At 40.9% G+C, this 21,974-nt stretch overlaps 1 protein-coding gene across 1 annotated transcript in view; it reads left to right on the top strand.

Moving 5' to 3' along the window:
- Positions 1-14,810, top strand: part of NWD1 (NACHT and WD repeat domain containing 1) — an 84,450-nt gene extending 69,640 nt beyond the window's left edge. The window contains exons 15-18 of the mRNA XM_010593239.3: positions 1,096-1,372; positions 4,803-5,353; positions 8,091-8,196; positions 14,157-14,810. Coding sequence (XP_010591541.2) covers positions 1,096-1,372; positions 4,803-5,353; positions 8,091-8,196; positions 14,157-14,452 — 1,230 coding nt within the window. The 3' untranslated portion in view covers positions 14,453-14,810. The remainder of the gene's footprint in view (positions 1-1,095; positions 1,373-4,802; positions 5,354-8,090; positions 8,197-14,156) is intronic.
- Positions 14,811-21,974: the final 7,164 nt, after the last annotated feature.

A 21,974-nucleotide genomic window follows, 5' to 3' on the forward strand; every position in this document is an offset into this window, starting at 1 on the left:
CACCTTTCTTTGGAATGGGCACAAATATGAATCTCTTCTGGTTAGCTGGCCAGGTAGCTGTCTTCCAAATTTCTTAGCATAGACAAGTGAGCATCGTTTGTTGAAATATCTCAATTGCTATTTCGTCAATTCCTGGATCCTTGTTTTTTGTCAGTGCCTTTAGTGTAGCTTCGACTTCTTCCTCCAGTACCATTGGTTCTTGATCATATGCTGCCTCCTGAACTCGTTTAATATTGACCAATTCTTTTTGGTACAGTAACTCTGTATATTTCTTCCATCTTCTTTTAATGGTTCCTGCATGAATATTTTGCCATAGAATCATTCAATTCAAAAGGCTTGAACTTTTTCTTTAGTTCTTTCATCTTGAGAAATGCCAAGCACGTTCTTTCCTTTTGGTTTTCTAACTCCAGGTCTTTGCACATTTCATTATAATACTTACTTTGCCTTCTTGAGCCACCCTTTGAAATCTTCTGTTCAGCTCTTTTACTTCATCATTTATTCCATTCAATTTAGCTGCTCTACATTCAAGAGCAAGTTTCAGAGTCTCTTCTGACATCCATTTTGGTCTTTTCTTTCTTTCCTGTCTTTTTAATAATGTTTTGCTTTCTTCATGTATAATGTCCTTGATATCATCCAACAACTCGTCTGGTCTTTGGTCATTAGTGTTCAATGTGTCGAATCTATTATTGAGACAGTGTCTAAATTCAAGTGGGATGTGCTCCAGGTCATACTTTGGCTCTCATGGACTTGTTTTAATTTTCTTCCGCTTCAACTTGAACTGGCATATGAGCAATTGATCATCTGTTCCATAGTCAGCCCCTGGCCTTGTTCTGACGGGTGATATTGAGCTTCTCCATCATCTCTTTCCACAGATGTAGCTGATTTGATTCCTGCATATTCCATTTGGCGAGGTCCACGCGTATAGTTGCTGCTTATTTTCTAGCCTACTAAACTATGAGAAAAGAAATTTCTGTTCTTTAAAATCACCCACTTGTGGTATTTTTGTCACAGCAGCACTAGGAGACTAAGACTCTGGAGTTTCCCAGAACATACCTTGAGAATCACTGTGGTAGCCCTTCTGTTCTCCGTCTTCAGGTGTGGAGTCTGTCGGAACAGGGGACTCTGCTGGACATTCTCGAAGGTGTCAGTGCCCCTGTGACCCTGCTGGCCCGGGGTGGGGCCTTGGTGGCATCCGCTTCCCAACAGTCCTCGTCTTTCAAAGTCTGGGATCTCACCTACGTTCAGAAGCCCCGGGTCTCTGCCGCCTTTCTGGACCGCACCGGCCTCACTGCTGTATCACACAATGGAAGCTACGTCTACTTCCCCAAGATTGGGGACAGAAACAAAGTCACCATCTGGGACCTGGCAGAAGGTTTGTAAGATCTAAGTACGGTCAGAATGACCACTGGTATTATTTGTGTGGGTGAGAATTGAACCTTCTGTAACTCTAGTCAGGTTGAAAATGGCTAATAGAAAACTGGACTTGATTTTATCATTTTCCAGCATTTAGATGCGAGCTGCCGTCGAGTCGGCCCCTGACTTGTGGGGGCCCCAGGCGTTACAGAGTAGAACTGCTTTTGCCTGTAATCTTTTCACAGAAGTAGTTTGTCAGGACTTTCTTCCATGGCACAGTTGGGTAGGCTCAGACCACCAACCTTTGGGTTAGCAGTTCACTGCAAACCACTTGTGCCACCCTGGCTCCTTGATATTCAGATCGTTAATCCCTGTTTTAGTTCAGGTTGCCTAGAAGCAGAACTTGAGGCAGGGATATTTGCACAAGCGACGTGTGGAGGGGAACTCTCAGACCCGAGAGGGGGTGGGGGAGCAGTCGGGGGCAGGGGAGGGCTGAGGAAGGACGCAAGCTCAGCTGGAGTCCATCCTCAGCCTGACCCCATGGTGTCTCAGTTCCCAGTGCCGCTATAACACAAACACCACAAATGGGTGGCTTTCAAGAACAGACATTTATCTCTCACAGTTCTGGAGGCTAAAAGTCCAAACCAGCAACTTGGCTGTGTTCGTTCTTTCCTTGTCAGTAACCCTGGGCATTCCTTGGTTTCTTGGCTTGTAAAGGATCCTCCTATGGTACATGTCTTCCCCCTGAGTATGTCTCTGTGTCTAATTTCTTTATATAACTCAGAAGAGATTAGATTTGGAACTCACCCTACTTGGGTATGGTCTTACTAATCTAACAAAGAAAACCCTATTGCCAAAGAAGATTACTTCCATAAGAACCAAAAACCAAACCCTTTGCCGTCGAGTCAATTCTGGCTCATAATGACCCTATAGGAGAGAGTAGAACTGCCCCATAGTGTTTACAAGGAGCATCTGATGGACTCGAATTACCAAACTTCTGGTCAGTAGCTGAGCTCTTAACCACTGTGCACCAGGGCTCCACAGGTATAGGGATTAGGATTCCAACACATATTTTGTTGTTGTTGTTGTTAGTTGCCGTTGAGTCAACCCCAACTCATGATGACTCCATGTGTGCGGAGTAGAACTGCTCCATAGGGATTTCAAAGCTGTGACCTTTCAGAAGCAGATTGCCAGGCTTTTGTTATGAGTTGCCTCTGGGTGGATTCAAACCGCCAACCTTTCAGCTAGTAGTGGAGAGCTTAACCATTTGTGCCACCCAAGGAGTCTTTCATGTCTCTTGGGGGCCCCAATTGAATCCATAACACATGGGGAGCTCTGGAGTGTGAATAGCTCCATAGAATTGTCCCATCTTGAAGAAAGGAGGCCATCCTTTTGTAGCCCCATACCCGTTAGTTAGTATCTGTGGGCCGTCCTTGGAGAGCAAGGGCACAACCTCCTAGCATTTCCAGGCGAGGGTCTCCCTTCTCCCCAGCAAAGTTCTCAGGTGAAGGGAGCATATGGGTCTGGGTGCTCCAGCCAGTCAAGAGGATCTGGATGTGTCACCAACAGTGTCTGCCACGATCCCCACTGGCAGAGGGGGACATTACAGATTCCTCACTAATGATAAAGTAGCATGGAAAAAGGTCCCTCAGGGCACAAATGGTTTGCGTTTAACTAGTAGCTGAAAGGTTGGTGGTTCAAACAAACCCAGCAGTACCACAGAAGAAAGCTCTGCCAGTCTGCTTCTGTAGGGACTACAGCCGAGAAAACCGTATGGAGCTCAGTTCTACTCTAACCCATGGAGTTACCATGAGTCGGAACTGGCTCATCAACAGCAAGCTAGTATAGGGACAGACATTCGTTCTTAAGTTCATTCACTCATTCATTTGGCAAAAGCCCGTTGGGTGCCAGTCGCTGAACTAGTCTCTGGGGATTGGCGGAGAATAAGTCTAACGAGGTCACCGTTCTCAGAGTGCTTGTCTGCTAGTTGAGAGGCGAACCAGTTGCCATCAAGTCGACTTCGAATCATGGCACCTCCACATGTGTCAGAGTGGAACTCTGCTCCATAGGGTTTTCAATGGTAATTGTCCAGAAGTGGATCACCAGGCCTTTCTTTCGAGGTGCCTGTGGATGGACTTGAACTGCCAACTTTTTGGTTAGCAGCCGAGCACATTCTCCATTTGAACCACCCAGGGATTTTAAGTGAAAGATTCCAGGTAATAAGAGTTTTAAAATCCTTAAAAATAAAAGACGCCATATAATAGGTGATTCTGTGGTTAGATTTTTTTTTTTTAGTTGTGGTAAAAATGTACAGAACAAAACATACACCAATTCAACAATTTCTACATGTACAGTTCAGTGACATTGATTGTATTCTTCAAGTTGTGCAACCATTCTCACTATCCTTTTCCAAACTATTCTTCCGACATGAACATAAACTCGGTGCCCCTAAGCAAACGCTCCTCTTTTCTCTCTCCCTCTTACCCCTGGTAACCACTAATAATCTTTGGTTTCTATATATTTGCTAATTTCATATATGTGAGATCATACTGTGGTCAATTTTATGTATTTATTTTTGGTGAAAATATGCACAACAAAACTTACGTTCATTCAGCAATTTTTACATGCACAAGTTCATTGACAATGGTTACATCCTTCCCATTGTGTCACCATTCTCCCTACCTTTGCCCATACTGTTTCACCATCATTAACTTAGACTCTCAGCTCCTTAAAGTTCTCTTCTGTATTTTAGAGTTACTGTTGTCCATTTGATCTCATATAGATAATTCTTCAAAAGAGCACAGTGCTGACATTCTTTATTAAATGAGCTAAATTGTTGTTTAAAGATGACTTCATAGGATAGTTTTGGTTCAAGGCTTAAAAGTAGTTTATAGGCCATTTTGACCAAAGATTCTGTGGAATAATCCTGATCAAAAGAGGGGGAAAATGTAGAACAGAACTTCGAATTCTCATAGAATCAAGACTTTCTGAAGTTACTGAGACTGGATGAACCTCTAACACTATTGCCCTGAGATAATCTTTAAACCTTAAACCAAAACTATCCCCTGAAGTCTGCTTTAAACCAAACAATAGTTTAGATTAATTAGTAAAGAATGTCTGCCTTGAGCCTTGTGCCCTCTTTAAAAAACTACCTATATGGGATCAAACTGACAACAGCAACTCAAAAGGTGAGATAGGAAGCTTAGGAGGCAGTAAGCTTATGTCAGTGGGGGAGGAATAATTTGGAAAAGGAGGGTGAGAATAGCTGTACAACTAGAAGAATGCAATCAATGTCACTGAACTGTACATATAGAAATTACTGAATTGGTGTATGTTCTGCTGTGTATATTTTCAACAACAATAACAACAAAAATTTTTTAAAAGTAGTTTTCAAGCAATAGATTAGGGCTTTGTGGTCAGTTTTCGATGTGGCCTCCTCCTCTTGGCAGGTGAGGAACAAGATGCTCTGGACACCTCCAACGAGGTCAGGTGTCTGGAGGTGGCCGAGCAGACCAAGCTCCTCTTCACTGGCCTGGTTTCTGGGATTGTCCTTGTGTTCCCCCTGAACTCCCGGCAGGATGTGATGTGCATCCCCCCTCCGGAAGCCCGCAAAGCCATCAACTGCATGTCGCTGAGCAAGGGTGAGGAGCGCCTGGCCATCGCCTATGACAACATCGTCCTGGTGCTGGACATCAGCCCCGGGGACCCCTGTCCTGTCATTGATGGACCAACCTACACCTTTTACACCCAGCTGCCCGAGACCATCTCCAGTGTGGCTGTTCTGGCTGACTACCGCGTGGTTTATGGCATGACCAACGGTGACCTCTTTCTCTACGAGTGTGCCAACTCCAAGGTGTTCCCTTTGGAGGCCCACAGGAGCCGAGTCACCTGCGTAGAGGTCAGCCACAAGGAGCAGCTTGCCGTAAGCGGGTCAGAGGATACCCTGCTGTGCCTCTGGGACCTGCAGGCATGCAAGTGGAAGTTCGAGATGAGCTACACGGTGCGTGGTCCCACACCATTTTCCCGTGAGGTCCTGGCTTTAGAAAATTGATGTTGTTGTTAGTCGCCACTGAGTTAATTCCGTCTCATCGTGACCCCATGTGTGCAGAGTAGAACTGTGCTCCACAGGGTTTTCAAAGCTGTGACCTTTCAGAAGCAGTTTGCAAGGCCTGTCTTCCAAGGTCCCTCTGGGTGTGTTTGAACTGCCAACGTTTCAGCTAGTAGTTGAGCATGTAACTGTTTGTGCCATCCAGGGACCCCCTTAGAAAACTGGTGATAGCTGTCACTTATTAAGTGCATACTAAGTGCCATCGACTAGAGCTAGGAATAATAGGGGAAGGTGAATGAGATCTTAGTTTGGGTTCTCAAGAGGAGTAACACCAGTAAGATGTAAATATATATATATTTGCAACTAAATATATGTTTACAATCATGCCCCCTTTTCCCTTCTCTAAGATAGATAATATTTTTTAATAATTTATTTTATTTTTTGGTGAAAATATGCACAGGAAAACATACACCAATTCAACAATTTCTACAGGTACAATTCAGTGAGATTGATTACACTCTTCAAGTTGTACAATCATCCTCAATATCCTTTTCCAAATTATTCTTCCACCATTAACATAAACTCACTGCTCTCTCTCTCTCTGTCTAGATAGATTTACTTCAAGGGATTGACTCAAGTAGTTGTGGAGCTGTCTGGTCCCAAATCTGCAGGTCTGGTGGCAGGCAGGAGATTTCTGCAGGCTTGCCTCCCAAGATCCATAGGGCAGGCAAAGAAAAGAGTACTGGGTCCAAAGACAGAGAGCGAGCTCTGCCAGACTATCCATTTATATTCTGAAGGCAGGACACTCCTCGTTCAACTGATTGGTTGATCACATCATATCACAACATGGAACATGATTACATTACACTACACTACATTACATAATACATTACGTTATGTTCCATCGAGGAACAGCAACCTATCCAGTATCTGGCCAAACCACTTAGAATCATAGCGTAGCCAAGTTGACACATAAATTTAATCACCACATCTCAGGTGCAAAATTTAAGGGGGCGCCAAAACACTCAGCAATCACAGTCGATCATTTTTTTTTAATTGTTATAAAAATATAGCTAACACAACACTTGCCAGTTCAACATCATTCATGTGTACACTTCAGTGACACTAATTACATCAGTCACATTGTGCAACCATCACCAATATGTGTTGCCATATTTTCCATCACCATCAACAAGAACTCAATGCTTCCTTAACAATGATTCCACCTTTTCCCCTCCAAGATAGATATTTTTTAATAATTTATTTTTTGATGAAAATATACACTGCAAAACATACACCAATTCAAAAAAATTTCCACATGTACAATTCAGTAACACTGATTATATTCTTCAAGTTGTGCAGCCATTCTCACCCTTCTTTTCCAAATTATTCCTCCACCATTAACATAAACCCTCCGTTCCCTAAGCTTCTAATCTAATCTTTCAAGTTGCTATTGTCAATTTAACCACCTACAGATAGTTCTTCTTTAAAAGAGCACAATGCCCGCAGTAACATTCTTTACTAATTAAGCTAAACTGTTGTTTAGTTTAAAAAAGACTTCAGGGGATAGTTTTGCTTTAAGGTTTAAAGATTATCTCAGAGCAATAGTTTTGGGGATTCATCTAGCCTCCATGGCTCCAGAAAGTCTGGATTCTGTTAGAATTTGAAGTTCTGTTCTGCATTTTCCCTCTTTTGATCAGGATTCTTCTATAGAATCTTTGATCAAAACATTTAGTAATGGTCACTGGGCACCTTCCTGTTCTGGTCTCATAGCCAAGGAGGCAGTTGTTTATGGAGGCAATTAATGTGAATTTTTAAAAGGTCAAAATTAATGCAAAAAATCTGTATAGAACAGAACAGCAACATTTCATATGAAAACAGGACCTGACCCTACACTTGCATGACACTATCATGCTTGCTTCACCCTAGTCCCACTTCGGTGCCATTCTTTCATTCAATTAATATCTATCATGCAACCAATGCCAGGTCCTTTTCAAGTACCGAGGATACGGCCGTCACCAGGACAAACATCATCCCATCTCTAGGATTCACATTTTAGTGGGGGAGTCACCGTGAGTTCCCAGTGGACATGGGTTTTTGTGTTTTGCTCACTGAGTTATCCCCTGACCCCAGGACAGCTCCAGATGTGTCCTCAGCACTGAACAAATATTTGTGAAATCAAAGAAAGAAGCAAATACATAATGAGTCAGGGAGTGATAAGGGCTTTGAGGAAAACTTACAGCAAGGTAAGAGGACAGAGAATGGCAACGGCTGTAGTTTAAGAAGGGCAAGTCATAGCAACACTCAAGCCTCCACTGATGGACAGGTGATGGCTGCACATGAGGTACCTTGGCTGGGAATCGAACCTGGGTCTTCTGCATGCAATGCAAGAGTTCTACCACTGAACTACGAATGTCTCACTAATATTTGTATAACCAGCGTCATTTAAGAAATTAAGCCCTATCATTTTCACTGTCTAGTGCACGATGTCTCTAAACCTCTCAATCAAATCTCTAAGAAGTGATGTTGTTGGTCCTGGGCAAATCTCTGCTACCCATCTCCCCAGGTGTTCATTTGGTTCATCCTCTTTGGGATGCTTAAAAGCCTAAATTCCTGAAGAAATGCCTTGGGATTGGCCTCCTGGGAGGCTCTCAACTTGGAATCAAGACCACCTTGTCTATTTCCACAGAGTTCTTACTGTCGAGGGGTGCAATGTGCTTGCTTCTCCAAAGATGACAAGTACGTGTACGCAGGCTTGAAGGATCGCTCCATAATTGTCTGGAGTGTGCTGGATGGTAAGTCATACTTTTATTGTTGTGAAAATATATAATACACAACATTTGCCAATTTGACATTTTCTAGGTGTATAATTTAGTGACATCAGTTACATAAATCATGTTGTGCAACCATCATCCATAATTGTTGCCAAATTTCCCATCACCATAAACAGAAACTCAATGCTTCCTAAACAATGGCTCCCCCTGACACCCTCCCTCTCACCACTGGTCACCACTAGTCAACGTTGGTCTCTACACATCTGCCTGTTCTTGTTATTTCATATAAGTGAGATCATACAACACTTGTCCTTTTGTGGTTGACTTATTTCACTTAGCATGATGTTTTCAAGGTTCATCTACGTTGCGGCACGCATCACAGCTTCATTTCTCTTTTTGACTGAGTAATATTCCATTGTATACAATATTTTTGTTAATCTACTTATCTATTGATGGACATTTTGGTTGTTTCCACCTTTTGGCTATTGTGAAAAGTGCTGCCATGAACGTTGGCGTGCAGGTTTTCGTTTGCATTCTTGCCTTCACTTCTTCCCGGTATATACCTAGGAGTGGAATTGTGGGGTCATATGGTACTTCCATACGACCTTGAGTATATCCCATCTGAATTTAGAGAGCACCTCAAGAATAGATTTGATACATTGAACACTAATGACTGAAGACCAGACAAGTTGTGGGATGACATCAAGGACATCAAACATGAAGAAAGCAAAAGGTCATTAAAAAGAAAGAAACGATCAAGTTAGATGTCAGAAGTAACTCTGGAACTGGTAGCATATGATCAAGAAACAATAGTACTGAAGGAAGAAGTCCAAGCTGCCCTTGAATGTAGAGTAGCTAAAGCAAACGGAAGAAATGATGAAGTAAAAGAGCTGAATGGAAGATTTCAAAGGGCAACTTGAGATGACAAAGTAAAATATTACAATGGAAAATGCAAAGACTTGGAGTTCGAAAACCAAAAGGAATGAATACACTTGGTATTTCTCAACCTGAAAGAACTGAATTAAAAATCCAAGCCTTAAGTTGAAATATTGAAAGGTTCTATGGGCAAAAAATTGAACAATGCAAGAAGCATCAAAAGAAAATGGAAGGAATATACAGAGTCAACTGTACCAAAAAGAATTGGTCAGTGTTCAACCATTTCAGGGGGTAGCATATGGTCAAGAAACAATAGTACTGAAGGAAGAAATCCAAGCTGCACTGAAGGCATTATTGAAAAACAAGGCTCCAGGAATCGATGAAATACCAAGTGAGATGTTGCAACAAATGAATGCAACACTGGAAGCACTCACTGGTCTATGCCAGGAAACTTGGAAGACAGCTACCTGGCCAACTGACCAGAAGAGGTCCATTCCTAAGAAAGGTGTTCCAACAGACTGCGGAATTTATCGAACAATATCATTAATATCACACGCAAGTAAAATTTTGCTGAAGATCACTCAAAAGCAGTTGAAGCAGTACATCAACAGGGAACTGCCGGAAATTCAACCTGGATTCAGAAGAGGACATGGAACAAGGGATATCATTGCTGATGTCAGATGTGTCTTGGCTGAAAGCAGAGAATACCAGAAAGATGTTGTCATGGACTGAATTGTGTCACCCCAGAATATGTGTTAACTTGGTTAGGCTGTGATTCCCAGTATTGTCTCATTGTCCACCATTTTGTCGTCTGATGTGCTTTTCCTATGTGTTATAAATCCTATCACTATGATGTATTGAAATGAATTAGTGGCAGTTATATTGATAAGATCTACAAGATTAGATAGTGTCTTAAGCCAATCTCTTTTGAGATATAGAAGAGAGAAGTGAGCAGAGAGACACGGGGACCTTATACCACCAAGAAAGCAGTGCTAGGAGCAGCACAAGTCCTTTGGACGTAGGGTCCCTGTGCTGAGAAGCTCCTAGTCCAGGTGAAGATTAAGGACAAGGACCTTCCTCCAGAGCTAACACAGAGAGAAAGCCTTGCCCTGGAGCTGACACCCTGAATTTGAACTTGTAGCTTACTAGACTGTGAGAAGATAAATTTCTCCGTGTTAAAGCCATCCACTTAGGGCATTTCTGTTATGGCAGCACTAGATGACTAAGACAGATGTTTACCTGTGTTTTATTGACTATGCAAAGGCATTCAACTGCATGGATCATAACAGTTTATGGACAACATTTCGAAGAAGGAGAATTCCAGAACACTTAATTGTGCTCATGAGGAACCTGTTCATAGACCAAGAAGCAGTCGTTCGAACAGAACAAGGGGATACTGCATGGTTTAAGATCAGGAAAGGTGTGCATCATGGTTGTATCCTTTCACCATACTTATTCAATCTGTATGCTGAGCAAATAATGAAGAAGAACGTGACATCAGGATTAGAAGAAGACTCGTTAACAACCTATGATATGCAGATGACACAACCTTTCTTGCTGAAAGTGAAGAGGACTTGAAGAACTTACTGATGAAGATCAAAGACTACAGCTTTCAGTATGGATTACATCTTGACATACATAAAACAAAAATCCTCACATCTGGACCAATAAGCACCATCGCGATAAGTGGAGAAAATATTGAAGTTGTCAAGGGTTTTAATTTACTTGGATCTACAATCAACACCCATGGAAGGAGCACCCAAGAAATCAAATGAAGTATTGCACTGAGCAAATCTGCTGCAAAAGACCTCTTTAAAGAGTTGAAAAACAAAGATGTCACTTTGAGGACTGAGGTGCAGCTTACACAAGCCATGGTGTTTTCGATTGCTTCACATGCATGTGAAAGCTGGATAAAGAATAAGGAAGACTGAAGAAGAATTGATGTCTTTGAATTATGGTGCTAATGAATATTGAATATACCATGGACTGCTAGAAGAATGAACAAGTCTGTCTTGGAAGAAATACACCCGGAATGCTCCTTGGAAGTGAGGACGGTGAGACTTCATCACATGTATTTTGGACATGTTATTAGGAGGGACCAGTCCCTGGAGAAGGAAATCGTGCTTGGTAAAGTAGAGGGTCGGTGAAAAAGAGGAAGACTCTCAACAAGATGGATTGAAACAGTGGTTGTTAACAACGGGCTTAAGCATAGCAACGATTGTAAGGATGGCACAGGACTGGGCAGTGTTTTATTCTGTTGTACATAGGGCAATTATGAGTTGGATCTGTCTGGATGGCATCTAAAAACAACAGTGGTAATTCTAAATTTAGCTTTTTGAGGAATCACTAAACTGTTTTCCACAGCAGCTGCAGTATTTTGCATTCCCACCAGCAATGGATAAGGGTTCCAATTTCTCCACATCCTCACCAACACTTGCTATTTTTTATTTTTATTTTTTACAAAATCTTAGCCATCCTCCTGGTAGTGAAGTGATATGTCATTGTCATTTTGATTTGCGCCTCCCTAATTTTTTTTTTTTTTTAATGGCTAATGGTCCCTGAATGGCGCAAATAGTTATGTGCTCGACTACTAGCCAAAATGTTGATGGTTTGAACCCACCCAGAGACGTCTCAGAAGACAGACCTGGTGATCTACTTATGAAAAATCAGCCATTGAAAACTCCGTAGAGCACAGTTCTACTCTACACACAGGGGGCCACCCTGAGTCAGAATTGATGGCAACTAACATGGCTAATGACATTGACCTTCTTTTCCTGTGCTTGTTGGCCATTTAGTGAATTGTTTTGCTTTAGAGTATGTCTTAGTTATCTAGAGATGCTATACTAGAAATACCACAAATGGGCGGTTTTAACAAACAGAAATTTATTTTCTCACAGTTAAAAAAAAAACTGTTGCCATCGAGTAGATTCTGACTCATAGTGACCCTGTAGGACAGAGTAGAACTGCCCCATAGGATTTCTAAGGAGCAGCTGGTGAATTCCAACTGCCAACCTTTTGCTCGGCAGCCAAGCTCTTTAACTGCTGTGCCACCAGAGCTCCCTTTCACAGTTCAGAAAGCTAGAAATCCAAATTCAGAGCTCTGGCTATAGGGAAAGGCTTTCTCTGTCAGCTCTGGAGAAAGGTCCTTGTCTCTTCAGCTGCTGTTTCCTGGTTCCTCGGAGATCTCCAAGACTCTTGGTATCTATCTTAACCCATCTGTCCTCTGCTTTCTTGTGTAATCTCTTTTCTATCTCAGAAGAGACTGACTCATGAAACACCCTACACTAATCCTACCTCATTAACATAATAACAAAGACAACCCAGTCCCTAGTGGGATTATAACCACAGGTATAAACCAAAATCAAACCTGTTGCCAAACAGTCAATTCTGATTCATAGTGACCCTGTAGGACAGAGTAGAACTGCCCCATAGAGTTTCCAACAAGCACTTGGTGGATTCAAACTGCTGGCCTTTTGGTTAGCAGCCATAGCTCTTAACCACTATGCCACCAGGGTCTCCAAACCACAGGCATGCTGTTGTTAGGTGCTGTCAAGTCAGTTCTGATTCATAGCGACCCTATGTACAACAGAACGAAACACTACCTGGCTCTGTGCCATGCTTGAGTCCCTTGTTGCTGCCACTGTGTCAACCCATCTCGTTGAGGGTCTTCCTCTTTTTTGTTGACCCTGTACTTTACCAAGCATGATGTCTGTCTTCAGGGACTGATCTCTTCTGATAACATGTCCAAAGTATGTAAGACGTAGTCTTGCTATCTTTGCTTCTAAGGAGCATTCTGGTTGTACTATGTCCAAGAGAGATTTGTTTGTTCTTTTGGCAGTCCATGGTATATGCAATATTTTTCACCAACACCACAATTCAAAGGCACCATTTCCTTATTCATTGTCCAGCTTTCGCATGCATATGAGGTGATCGAAAACACCATGGCTTGGATCAGGCGCGCCTTAGTCTTCAAGGTGACATCCTTGCTTTTGAACACTTTAAAGAGGCCTTTCGCAGCAAATTTGCCCAATAGCAATGTGTCTTTTGATTTTTTGACTGCTGCTTCTACGGGTGTTGATTGTGGATCCAAGTAAAACGAAATCCTTGACAATTTCAGTATTTTCTCCATTTATCATGATGTTGCTTATTGGTCCAGTTGTGAGGATTTTTGTTTTCTTTATGTTGAGGTGTAATCCACACTGAAGGCTGTGTTCTTTGATCTTCGTTAGAAGTGCTTCAAGTCCTCTTAACTTTCAGCAAGCAAGGTTGTGTCATCTGCATAATGCACATTGTTAATGACTCTTCCACCAATCCAGATGCCCTGTTTTTCTTCATAGAGTCCAGCTTCTCGGAGTATTTGTTCAGCATACAGATTGAATAGGTATAGTGAAAGGATACAACCCTGACACACATCTTTCCTGATTTTAAACCACTCAGTATTCCCTTGTTCTGTCGGAACAACTGCCTCTTGATCTATGTACAGGTTCCTCATGAGCACAATTAAGTGTTCAGGAATTTCCATTCTTTGGGATGTTATCCATAATCTGTTACGATCCACACAGTTGAATGCCTTTGCATAGTCAATAAAACACAGGTAAACCACTTTCTGGTATTCTCCGCTTTCAGCCAGGATCCATCTGACATCATCAACGATATCCCCGGTTCCACGTCCTCTTCTGAATCCAGCCTGAATTTCTGGCAGTTCCCTGTCAATATACTGCTGCAGCTGCTTTTGAATGATCTTCAGCAAAATTTTACTTGCATGTGATCCAACCGAATGTGGAAATTCTCGAACAATATCATTAATATACCCCAGAGCTGACAGAGAGTAAAAGCCTTCCCCTAGAATTGGTGCCCTGAGTTCATACTTCCAGTCTCCTAAACTGTGAGAGAATAAATTTCTGTTTGTTAAAGCCATTCACTTGTGTTATTTCTGTTATAGCAGCACTAGATGACTAAGACAGACTCTGAGAGGTTAAATGCCATGCTCAAGCTAGTGAGGGATATAGCAAGGATTTTACCCCATGCAGCCAACTCCAGAATGTGTGGTATTGGACCTTTGCTCCCTGGTTTCCTCATTTGTGTCCCTCCCTCTACCCCCACAGGCACCCTACTGGCTGTACAGTTTGTCCACGCTGTGGTGAACAGAATCATCCCAACCTCAAATGGTTTCATTGCTCCAACCAGACATGGTTATCTCATCCGTGAGCGTTTCCAATGCCCTTCATCAAGAACATCACAGCAGGACCCTCTCAAGAACTTCAAGAAGGCAGTGTGGCTAGTCAAGTCCAGGCAAAGAGAAGAGCTGGCCACCACGACAGGAACACTCCAGGACTCAGAGAATGCTGAGCGAAATGAATCCAAACCAAACAAACGTTCACAGGTCTGTCTAATAGTGTAGAGCCCCTGATGGGGGCATGGAGCTACAATCACTTAGCCCCATCCAATCTGGCTGAAGCAAAGGGAATATATTTGCTGATGTATATCTGAACCCAGGGCCTCAGATTATGTAACCCAGACTTTGCCTGTCCCCTTATTTCCATTCTTTTCTCCTTATTGGCTCCATTCTCAGATCTGCCATCCTGTTAGAAATGTGGTGGCCAACATGCCATCTCCAAGTTCAGTGGGAAAAAGAGCTTCCCTTTCCCAAGAGTTCTAACCAAAGTCCTGGCCCTGACTCTATTGGCCCCAATTGGCTCATATACCCATCCCTAAACCAATCATTGTCTCAGTGAGAACGTATCACTCCAACTGGCTGGCCTGACCCAGTGAACACCACTGGGGCTGAGACCGGAGTCAGAACTACCCAACTGTGTGGACTGAGACTGGTAAGGGGGCTCCCTGGAGGGAAATGGGGTGCTGGTACCATACAAATTGAGGATGGATGCAAGACAGACCAAACAACAGATGCAGACCACAAACTTTACAGTTTATAAAGCACCAGGTGCTGTCATTCCATCCCCATCATAGCCCATACATTAGAGATGGTGGGAGTTTCTGCCTCCGTTTTACAGATGAGGAAACTGAACCTGGGGAGTAGCTGTGATTTGCTTAAAATCACAAGCTCAAAATGTAAGAGCCCTGAGAAAAGAGAGCAGGAAACCTTCTATCTCAATCGTTGCTGGTGGCCTCAGTTCAGTGTTAAGTCTCAGAAGCACAGCCATCTATTCCATGGGTGGCAGAAGCAAATGCCCACAGGGGCCAGCAAGTAATCTGGATAATTGGTGGGGAGCCCACCTGAGCAGCAAGGAGTGGTGGATCCTGCAGGGATGTGGGACACATGCTTTTTCTAGAGTGGGCAGGGGTGGCCACACACCAGCTTCAGCCCAGGGTCACCATGGGAAGAATAGCTCACTGTTGCCAGATCTTCCTATTATCTTACACAAAGGATGTCTAGATTTTCACTTGAAATATTCCCATTTTTAAAAGTCGGTGATTGGCTTAAATTCACATCTTCAGGTACATTGGGCCTGTGTATTTCTAGTACATGAGTCAACCTCAAGGCCCAAGATGGAGTTAAAACAATTTTTAAAAAAGTTATATTTTTTCCAGCCCTACTCCCTGGCTTCCAAAACTTTAAAATAAAGATGCTTTTCTATCTTTAAAACTGGAGGCTCTTGGAAGCAGATGGAAAGAGCTGCCTACGTCTTCCTGCATTGCTTTTAGACAATCTGCCTCTTGCAACTTCAACCATCAAACTCTTGCCATCTCACTTAAATGGCTCTTTGTTCTTTGCCCACAGCCTTCTAGAAGCCCCACTTGCTTCAGGGGACTTCTGCTCTAACAATAGAAGAGTCCAAACCTTCAAGGTGCTATTCCCCCTCCTAGCCTCCTTTGGATTCCACTTAATTTCAGCAAAAGCAACCTTAAAACAGTAGGTGGGATTATCTTGCTTAGCCATTTCCCAAACCAGGGTTCCAAGAAACACTTTGGCAGTTGCACAAATGTTAGGTTCAAACTCTAGTTTTTTAAAAAATATTTTAAAACTGCAGTTGTAAAATGCAGGCTCAGATGCATTGAATGGTAGGTTTTAATGTGCTGGAGATGACTAACATGCTTCTCCTGACCTCTTCATGTAGCTAAAGAACCCACTTAGGTTACAAGGGGAGCCCTTGAAAAGAACTGCTTCTCTCTGACACCACTTCTCTGTGAATCAAGGCTTTACCCAACTCAGAAGAAAATGGATGTTGTAACAGAGTGAGATTTCATGGACAATTTCTGGTTTTAAATGTGTGTGTCCATCAGAAGGGCCTCAGTGAGAACCAATTGCTTTGTACATAACTAATTTGAACATAGAGAAGACATTTTTACTAATAAAATGCTATTCTGAGTTGTTGCTTATCTTGTTTTTTTTTTTTTAAGGTATAATTTCTCTTTTTTTATTGTGGTGAAAATATACACAATAAAACATACGCCACCTCAATACTTTCCACACATAAAATTCAGTGACATGGATCACATTCTTCAAGAGGCGCAACCATTCTCACCATCCTTTTACAAATCACTCCACCACCATGAACATAAACTCAGCACCCTCCAAGCAAAAACTCTGGCTCCTTTAAATGGGAATTCCAGCCCACCGCCCCAGGGAGCCTTACTCCATTATTAACCAACTGGCCATTCTCTTACCTGGCAGCCTCATCTCCACAGCTTTTTCTCCCCAAGGTCTGAACCTAGTACATTGGGGAATTGGCTGAGGAGCACATTTGAGCATCCTATTAGAAAATTATCAAAACTCAAAGAAATTGAAGCATAAGTTTTATTCCAAGCAGTCATTCTATATGCATTCAGGGAGATCATTTCATTTCTAAAAACAAGTGGCTCAAAGTAGGCTAGTTACAACTCTTAAAAAGAAACACTTGAATTGGCTCAAAACAATAATATAATATTTTATTGTTTCATAATTTAATAAACAATTTAAAAATTGGAGGAGTGCAAGTCTCCCAACATGAAGAAATTGAAGAAAAAGAAAGGCTCTGAAGGATTGGAGATTTTCCAGAGGCTTAAATATTTTTTCTTAATGAATACAAGTTTCCATGGTGACCAAGTACTTAGTGGTTACTGAGTTAACACTGAAAAAAGTAGCTCATGTAAATTTGGCCCTTTACTCACTGGTAAAAAAAACTGTAGCTATGAGAAAAAACCCATTACCGTCGAATCGATTCCAACTCATAGCAACCCTATGGTAGCTATGAGACCTCTTGAAATTAAAATTGAGGAAGTCCATGTTGTTACTGATTTCCCTTTCTAGCCAGGAAAGACAGTTTTACAATGCTGCAGGACAGCTTTTGGTAAAAACAACAGCGAGTCAATAAATTTGCAGTTTAGCTCAGGCTTTTTTACTGTTAATTTTTGGTTTTCTAGGTAAGAAAAACCCCTTAAAATTAAAATAAGATGTCTGTTTTTTTTTCCTTTCCCACATCTTGTAATGCAAGATGTTAATAGGAGAAACTAAAAAAAAAAAAAAAATTTTTTTTTTTTTTATGTGCAGGCGGAAGGAGTAGATGGGAACTCTTTGTACTTTCTACACAACATAAAAGTACTCTAAAAAAACAGCCTATTAAAAAAACCAAAGGCACACACACACAACAATGTAGACTACAACTATTTCCATATTAAAGAAGAAAGGGGTACAGAATTCTAGGTTACTGTTTTTTCTTCAGCACTTGAAATATTTCACTCTGCTCTCTTGCTTGCATGGTTTCTTTTTATTTATTTAAATTTTTTGTTGTACTTTAAATGAAGGTTTACAGAACAAACTAGTTTCTCATTAAACTGTTAGTACACATATTGTTTTATGACATTGGTTAACAACCCCACGGCCTGTCAACTCCCTCCCTTCTCAACCTTGTGTTCCCTATTACCAGCTTTCCTGTTTCTCCTGCCTTCTAGTCCTTGCCCCTGGGCTGTTGCGCCCCTTTAGTCTAGTTTTGTTTTATGGGCCTGTCCAATCTTTGGCTGAACGGTGAACCTCAAAAGTGCCTTCATTACTGAGCTGAAAGGGTGTCCAGGGACCACACGCTCAGGGTTTCTCTAGTCTCTGTCAGGCCAGCAAGTCTGGTCTTTCTTTTTAAGTAAGAATTTTGTTCTATATTTTTTTTCCAGCTCTGTCCAGGACCCTCTATTGTGATCCCTGTCAGAGCAGCCAGTGGTGGTAGCTGGGCATCATCTAGTTGTGCTGCACTCAGTCTGGTGGAGGCCATGGTAGTTGTGCTTCATTAGTCCTTTGGACTAATCATTCCCTTGTATCTTTAGTTTTCTTCATTCTTCCTTGCTCCTGCAGGGGTAAGACCAGTGGTGTTGCATGTTTCTGAAAAGAATTCTGATGTAATTCTAATCCTTGTTCCTTTATAGGTAAGATTTTATTTATTTATTTTTCCTTTTGGCTTTTCTCTTTGTTTTTGATTTTCTAGTTTATTATGTGCCTAGGTGTAGTTTTTTTTTTTTTTTTTTTAAGTATTTCTCCTGCTTGGTGCCCTCTGAGCTTCTGGATCTGTGGTTGGTGCCTGTCAACAATTTTGGAAAACTCTCAGCCATTATTGCAGGAAACATTTCTTCAGTTCCTATCTCTTTCTTCTCCTTCTGGTATTCCCATTATGTGTATGTTACACATTTTGTGATTGTCCCACAGCTTTTGGATGTTCAGTTCTTTCTTTTTTTTTTTTTTTTTTCCAGTCTTTTTTTCTATTTGCTTTTTAGTTTGGGGAGTTTCTACTGACAAATCTTCAAGCTCACTGATTCTTTCCTAAGTCACATCCAGTCTACCGATGAGCATTCTTCATTCCTATTAGTATTTCCTTTTGATTCTTTCTTAGGGTTTCTATCTCTCTGCCTGTATTTCCACTGGAGCCCTTAGCATACTGATCATAGTTATAATAAATCTCAGTCTGATAATTCCAAAATCTTGGCAATATCTGACTCAGATTTTGATGCTTGCCATCTCTGTTCAGACTGTATTTTTGGGGGGGGGGGTTGCCTTGTAATTTTATTGTTGAAAGCCAGACATCATGTATCAGGTAAAAGAAACTGATGTTCTTTCAGTTGTAATTCCCTCTAAAGCCCTGCTGATAGGCCCAGCAGCAGCAGCATATGCTCCCAGTAAGTGGTGATTCTCTGTATTAGCCTGTGTGTCTCTCCAGTTTTCTGGTCAATGGTTTGCCCTGTGAGCTCTATTCCCTGACAGATCTAAAAGAATTGGTGATGTTCAGTGTCATGAATTGAATTGTGTCACCCAAAAATATCTGTCAACGTGGCTAGGTCTTGGTTTCCTTGTATGATTGCATGACTGTCTACCATTTTATCTTCTGGTGCCTCCCAGTCCTTGGAGCCAACAGCATTGGGTGCCCAAAGTTCACCTGCAAAACCCACCCACCTATGTGCTCTAGGGGACAGGGGCACGCCTTCCACCTAGGCACTCAGGGGCAGCCATCAGCCTCCTACCTTGCTAGGCACATAACCATCTACTACAGCCAGATACCTGTGCCTGCACCAATCACCCCTACGTAGCCTTGCCTATCTAGGACTACAGGTGAGAGGCTGCACCACTTGCTCAGTGATCAATGACCTGGACACATGAGCTGAATCCACACATGAAAAGTAAATGGACTCCTGGGCTCACACAACTAGTATCTGCTCTAACCACCTTGTAACGGGACGTGAGAGCTTCAAAGATGCTAATAATCAAAGTAGCTCACATACCCAGCCTATTTGGACATATCAAAACAAAATAAAACAAGAAGCTAGAACACAGTAAGAAAACATACAATAAATAAATATAATAACTTATTGATGGCTCGGAGACAAAGTCAACATCAAATCACATAAAGAGGCAGACCATGATGACTCTAGCAAGTGACCAAAACGAAGAACCACGAAACCTCCTGGAGGAAGAGAAGATCTTGGAATTACTGGAGGTAGAATTCAAAAGAATACAGAGCTCTTAAAGAGATCAGGAAGGAGATCAGGAAAAACTCAGACCAAGCCAAGCAACACACAGACAAACCAATAGACAAATTTAGGAAAGCTATACAAGAGCAGGCTGCTAGAATCCATAGGGAGACAGCAAATAGAAATCCAAAAGATTAACAATAAAATTTCAGAATTAGACAACTCAGTAGAAAGTTATAGGAGCAGAACTGAGGCAATTGAAGTCATAATTAGTGAGATTGAAGATAAAGCACTTAACACCAATTTTTTCTGAGGAAAAATCAGATAAAAGAATTTAAAAGAATGAAGAAACCCTAAGAATTTTGTGGGACTCTATCAAGAGGAATTACTTATGAGTGATTGGAGTACCAGAATGGGGGAGGGGGAAGGGAGGGGGATAACAGAAAATACAGAGAGAATTCTTGAAAATTTGCTGGCAGAAAACTTCCCTGATACTGTGAAAGATGAGAAGATATCTATCCAAGAAGCTCGTCAAACTCCACACAGGGTAGATCCCAAAAGAAAGTCACCAAGACATATATTCAAACTTGCCAAAACCAAAGATAAAGAGAGAATCTTAAGGGTGGCTAGAGATAAACGAAAAGCCACCTACAGAGGAGAGTCAATAATACTAAACTCTGACTACTCACCGGAAACCATGCAGGCAAGAAGGCAATGGTATGACATATATAAAGATTTAAAGAAAAAAATTGCCAGCCAAGAATTATATATCCAGCAAGACTGTCTCTCACATATGGGGGTGAAATTTGGGCATTTCCAGATAAACAAACTCTAAGGGAATTTGTAAAAACCAAACCAAAATTACAAGAAATACCAGAGGCTCTTTTACCCTGTGAAAACATTCTTTAAATTATTGAATTAAAGATCGACAATATTAGAGTCAGTATAAGCCACATTTTATCATGTTTTTTTTTTTCTTTCATGGTTATTTCATGGTTTTTATCATGGTTATTTCAGCATTTATTTCTTGAAGTTCATAGGTGGAATTATTTAAGCTATTATAACATCTTCTACTCTATAGACTATTCTATAACGAATATAATGTTATTAGTTATTGAAATAGCTGATTCCCATATGAAAAGAGGGAAAGGAAAATAAAACTGGTTTTTTATATTTAAAATTAGAACACCAAAAATCAGTAATATTTTTATAAAAACTTTAAGGTAATTTTTTTTTTTTTTTTTTAGTTTACTCAATATTATGTAGTTAACCTTGGTTTAATGTCCTTCTGTATCAACAGCAACTTGGAAAACTGTCAGTTTTTACACAGAGTTCAAAAGATCTTGATTTTATTTCATATCATTGATGTCTGAAATATACTTTTTTATAAGTTGATACAGTCTATTTTTTTAATATTATGTTTTAGTGTCATCAGCAAGTCAGCAAAGAAAACTTATTTGCAGACAACAAAACTCAATAGGGCCATGATTAACTTATAATAATAATTTTTTTAAAGTGAAAGATTTGTTGGAAATAACATAAGTTAATTCAGACAAAAATATCTATAAAACCCTATTTTGAAAGTTTTAGATATAACACATAATAACATAGTCAGAATATACCAAGATTATTACATCTGTAAACATCTGAAATGGTGTGAATTTTTCTAGTTAAACTATTGGCTTTATGATGCCAGATTTAAAAGAAGTTGTTTGTAATTAAGTTAGCAATTGAAATAATAAAATTATGACATAACAGCACGTGCTTTTAGGGTTTGTTTGGTATCACATAAATATTACTGAAACACATATTTTTCAACACAAAGAGAATCTGGCATTTTTTTAATTTGACAAAATGTTTTATGTAATTCATAACATAGTAAATAAACTTTTGTTATTATTACTATGATTATTATTTTATAAAACAAACAAATCTTTTGTGGCTTTCTATGAAGTTAAAGTAGTTAAGAGTGTTATACATTACTGAGAAATAATACTTGAGTTATTTAAATCAAAAATTCTAAAGGTAAAAACTTT

The sequence above is a fragment of the Loxodonta africana genome, chromosome 3 (genome assembly GCF_030014295.1).
Source record: "Loxodonta africana isolate mLoxAfr1 chromosome 3, mLoxAfr1.hap2, whole genome shotgun sequence".
In the NCBI taxonomy this organism is placed as follows: Eukaryota; Metazoa; Chordata; class Mammalia; order Proboscidea; family Elephantidae; genus Loxodonta; species Loxodonta africana.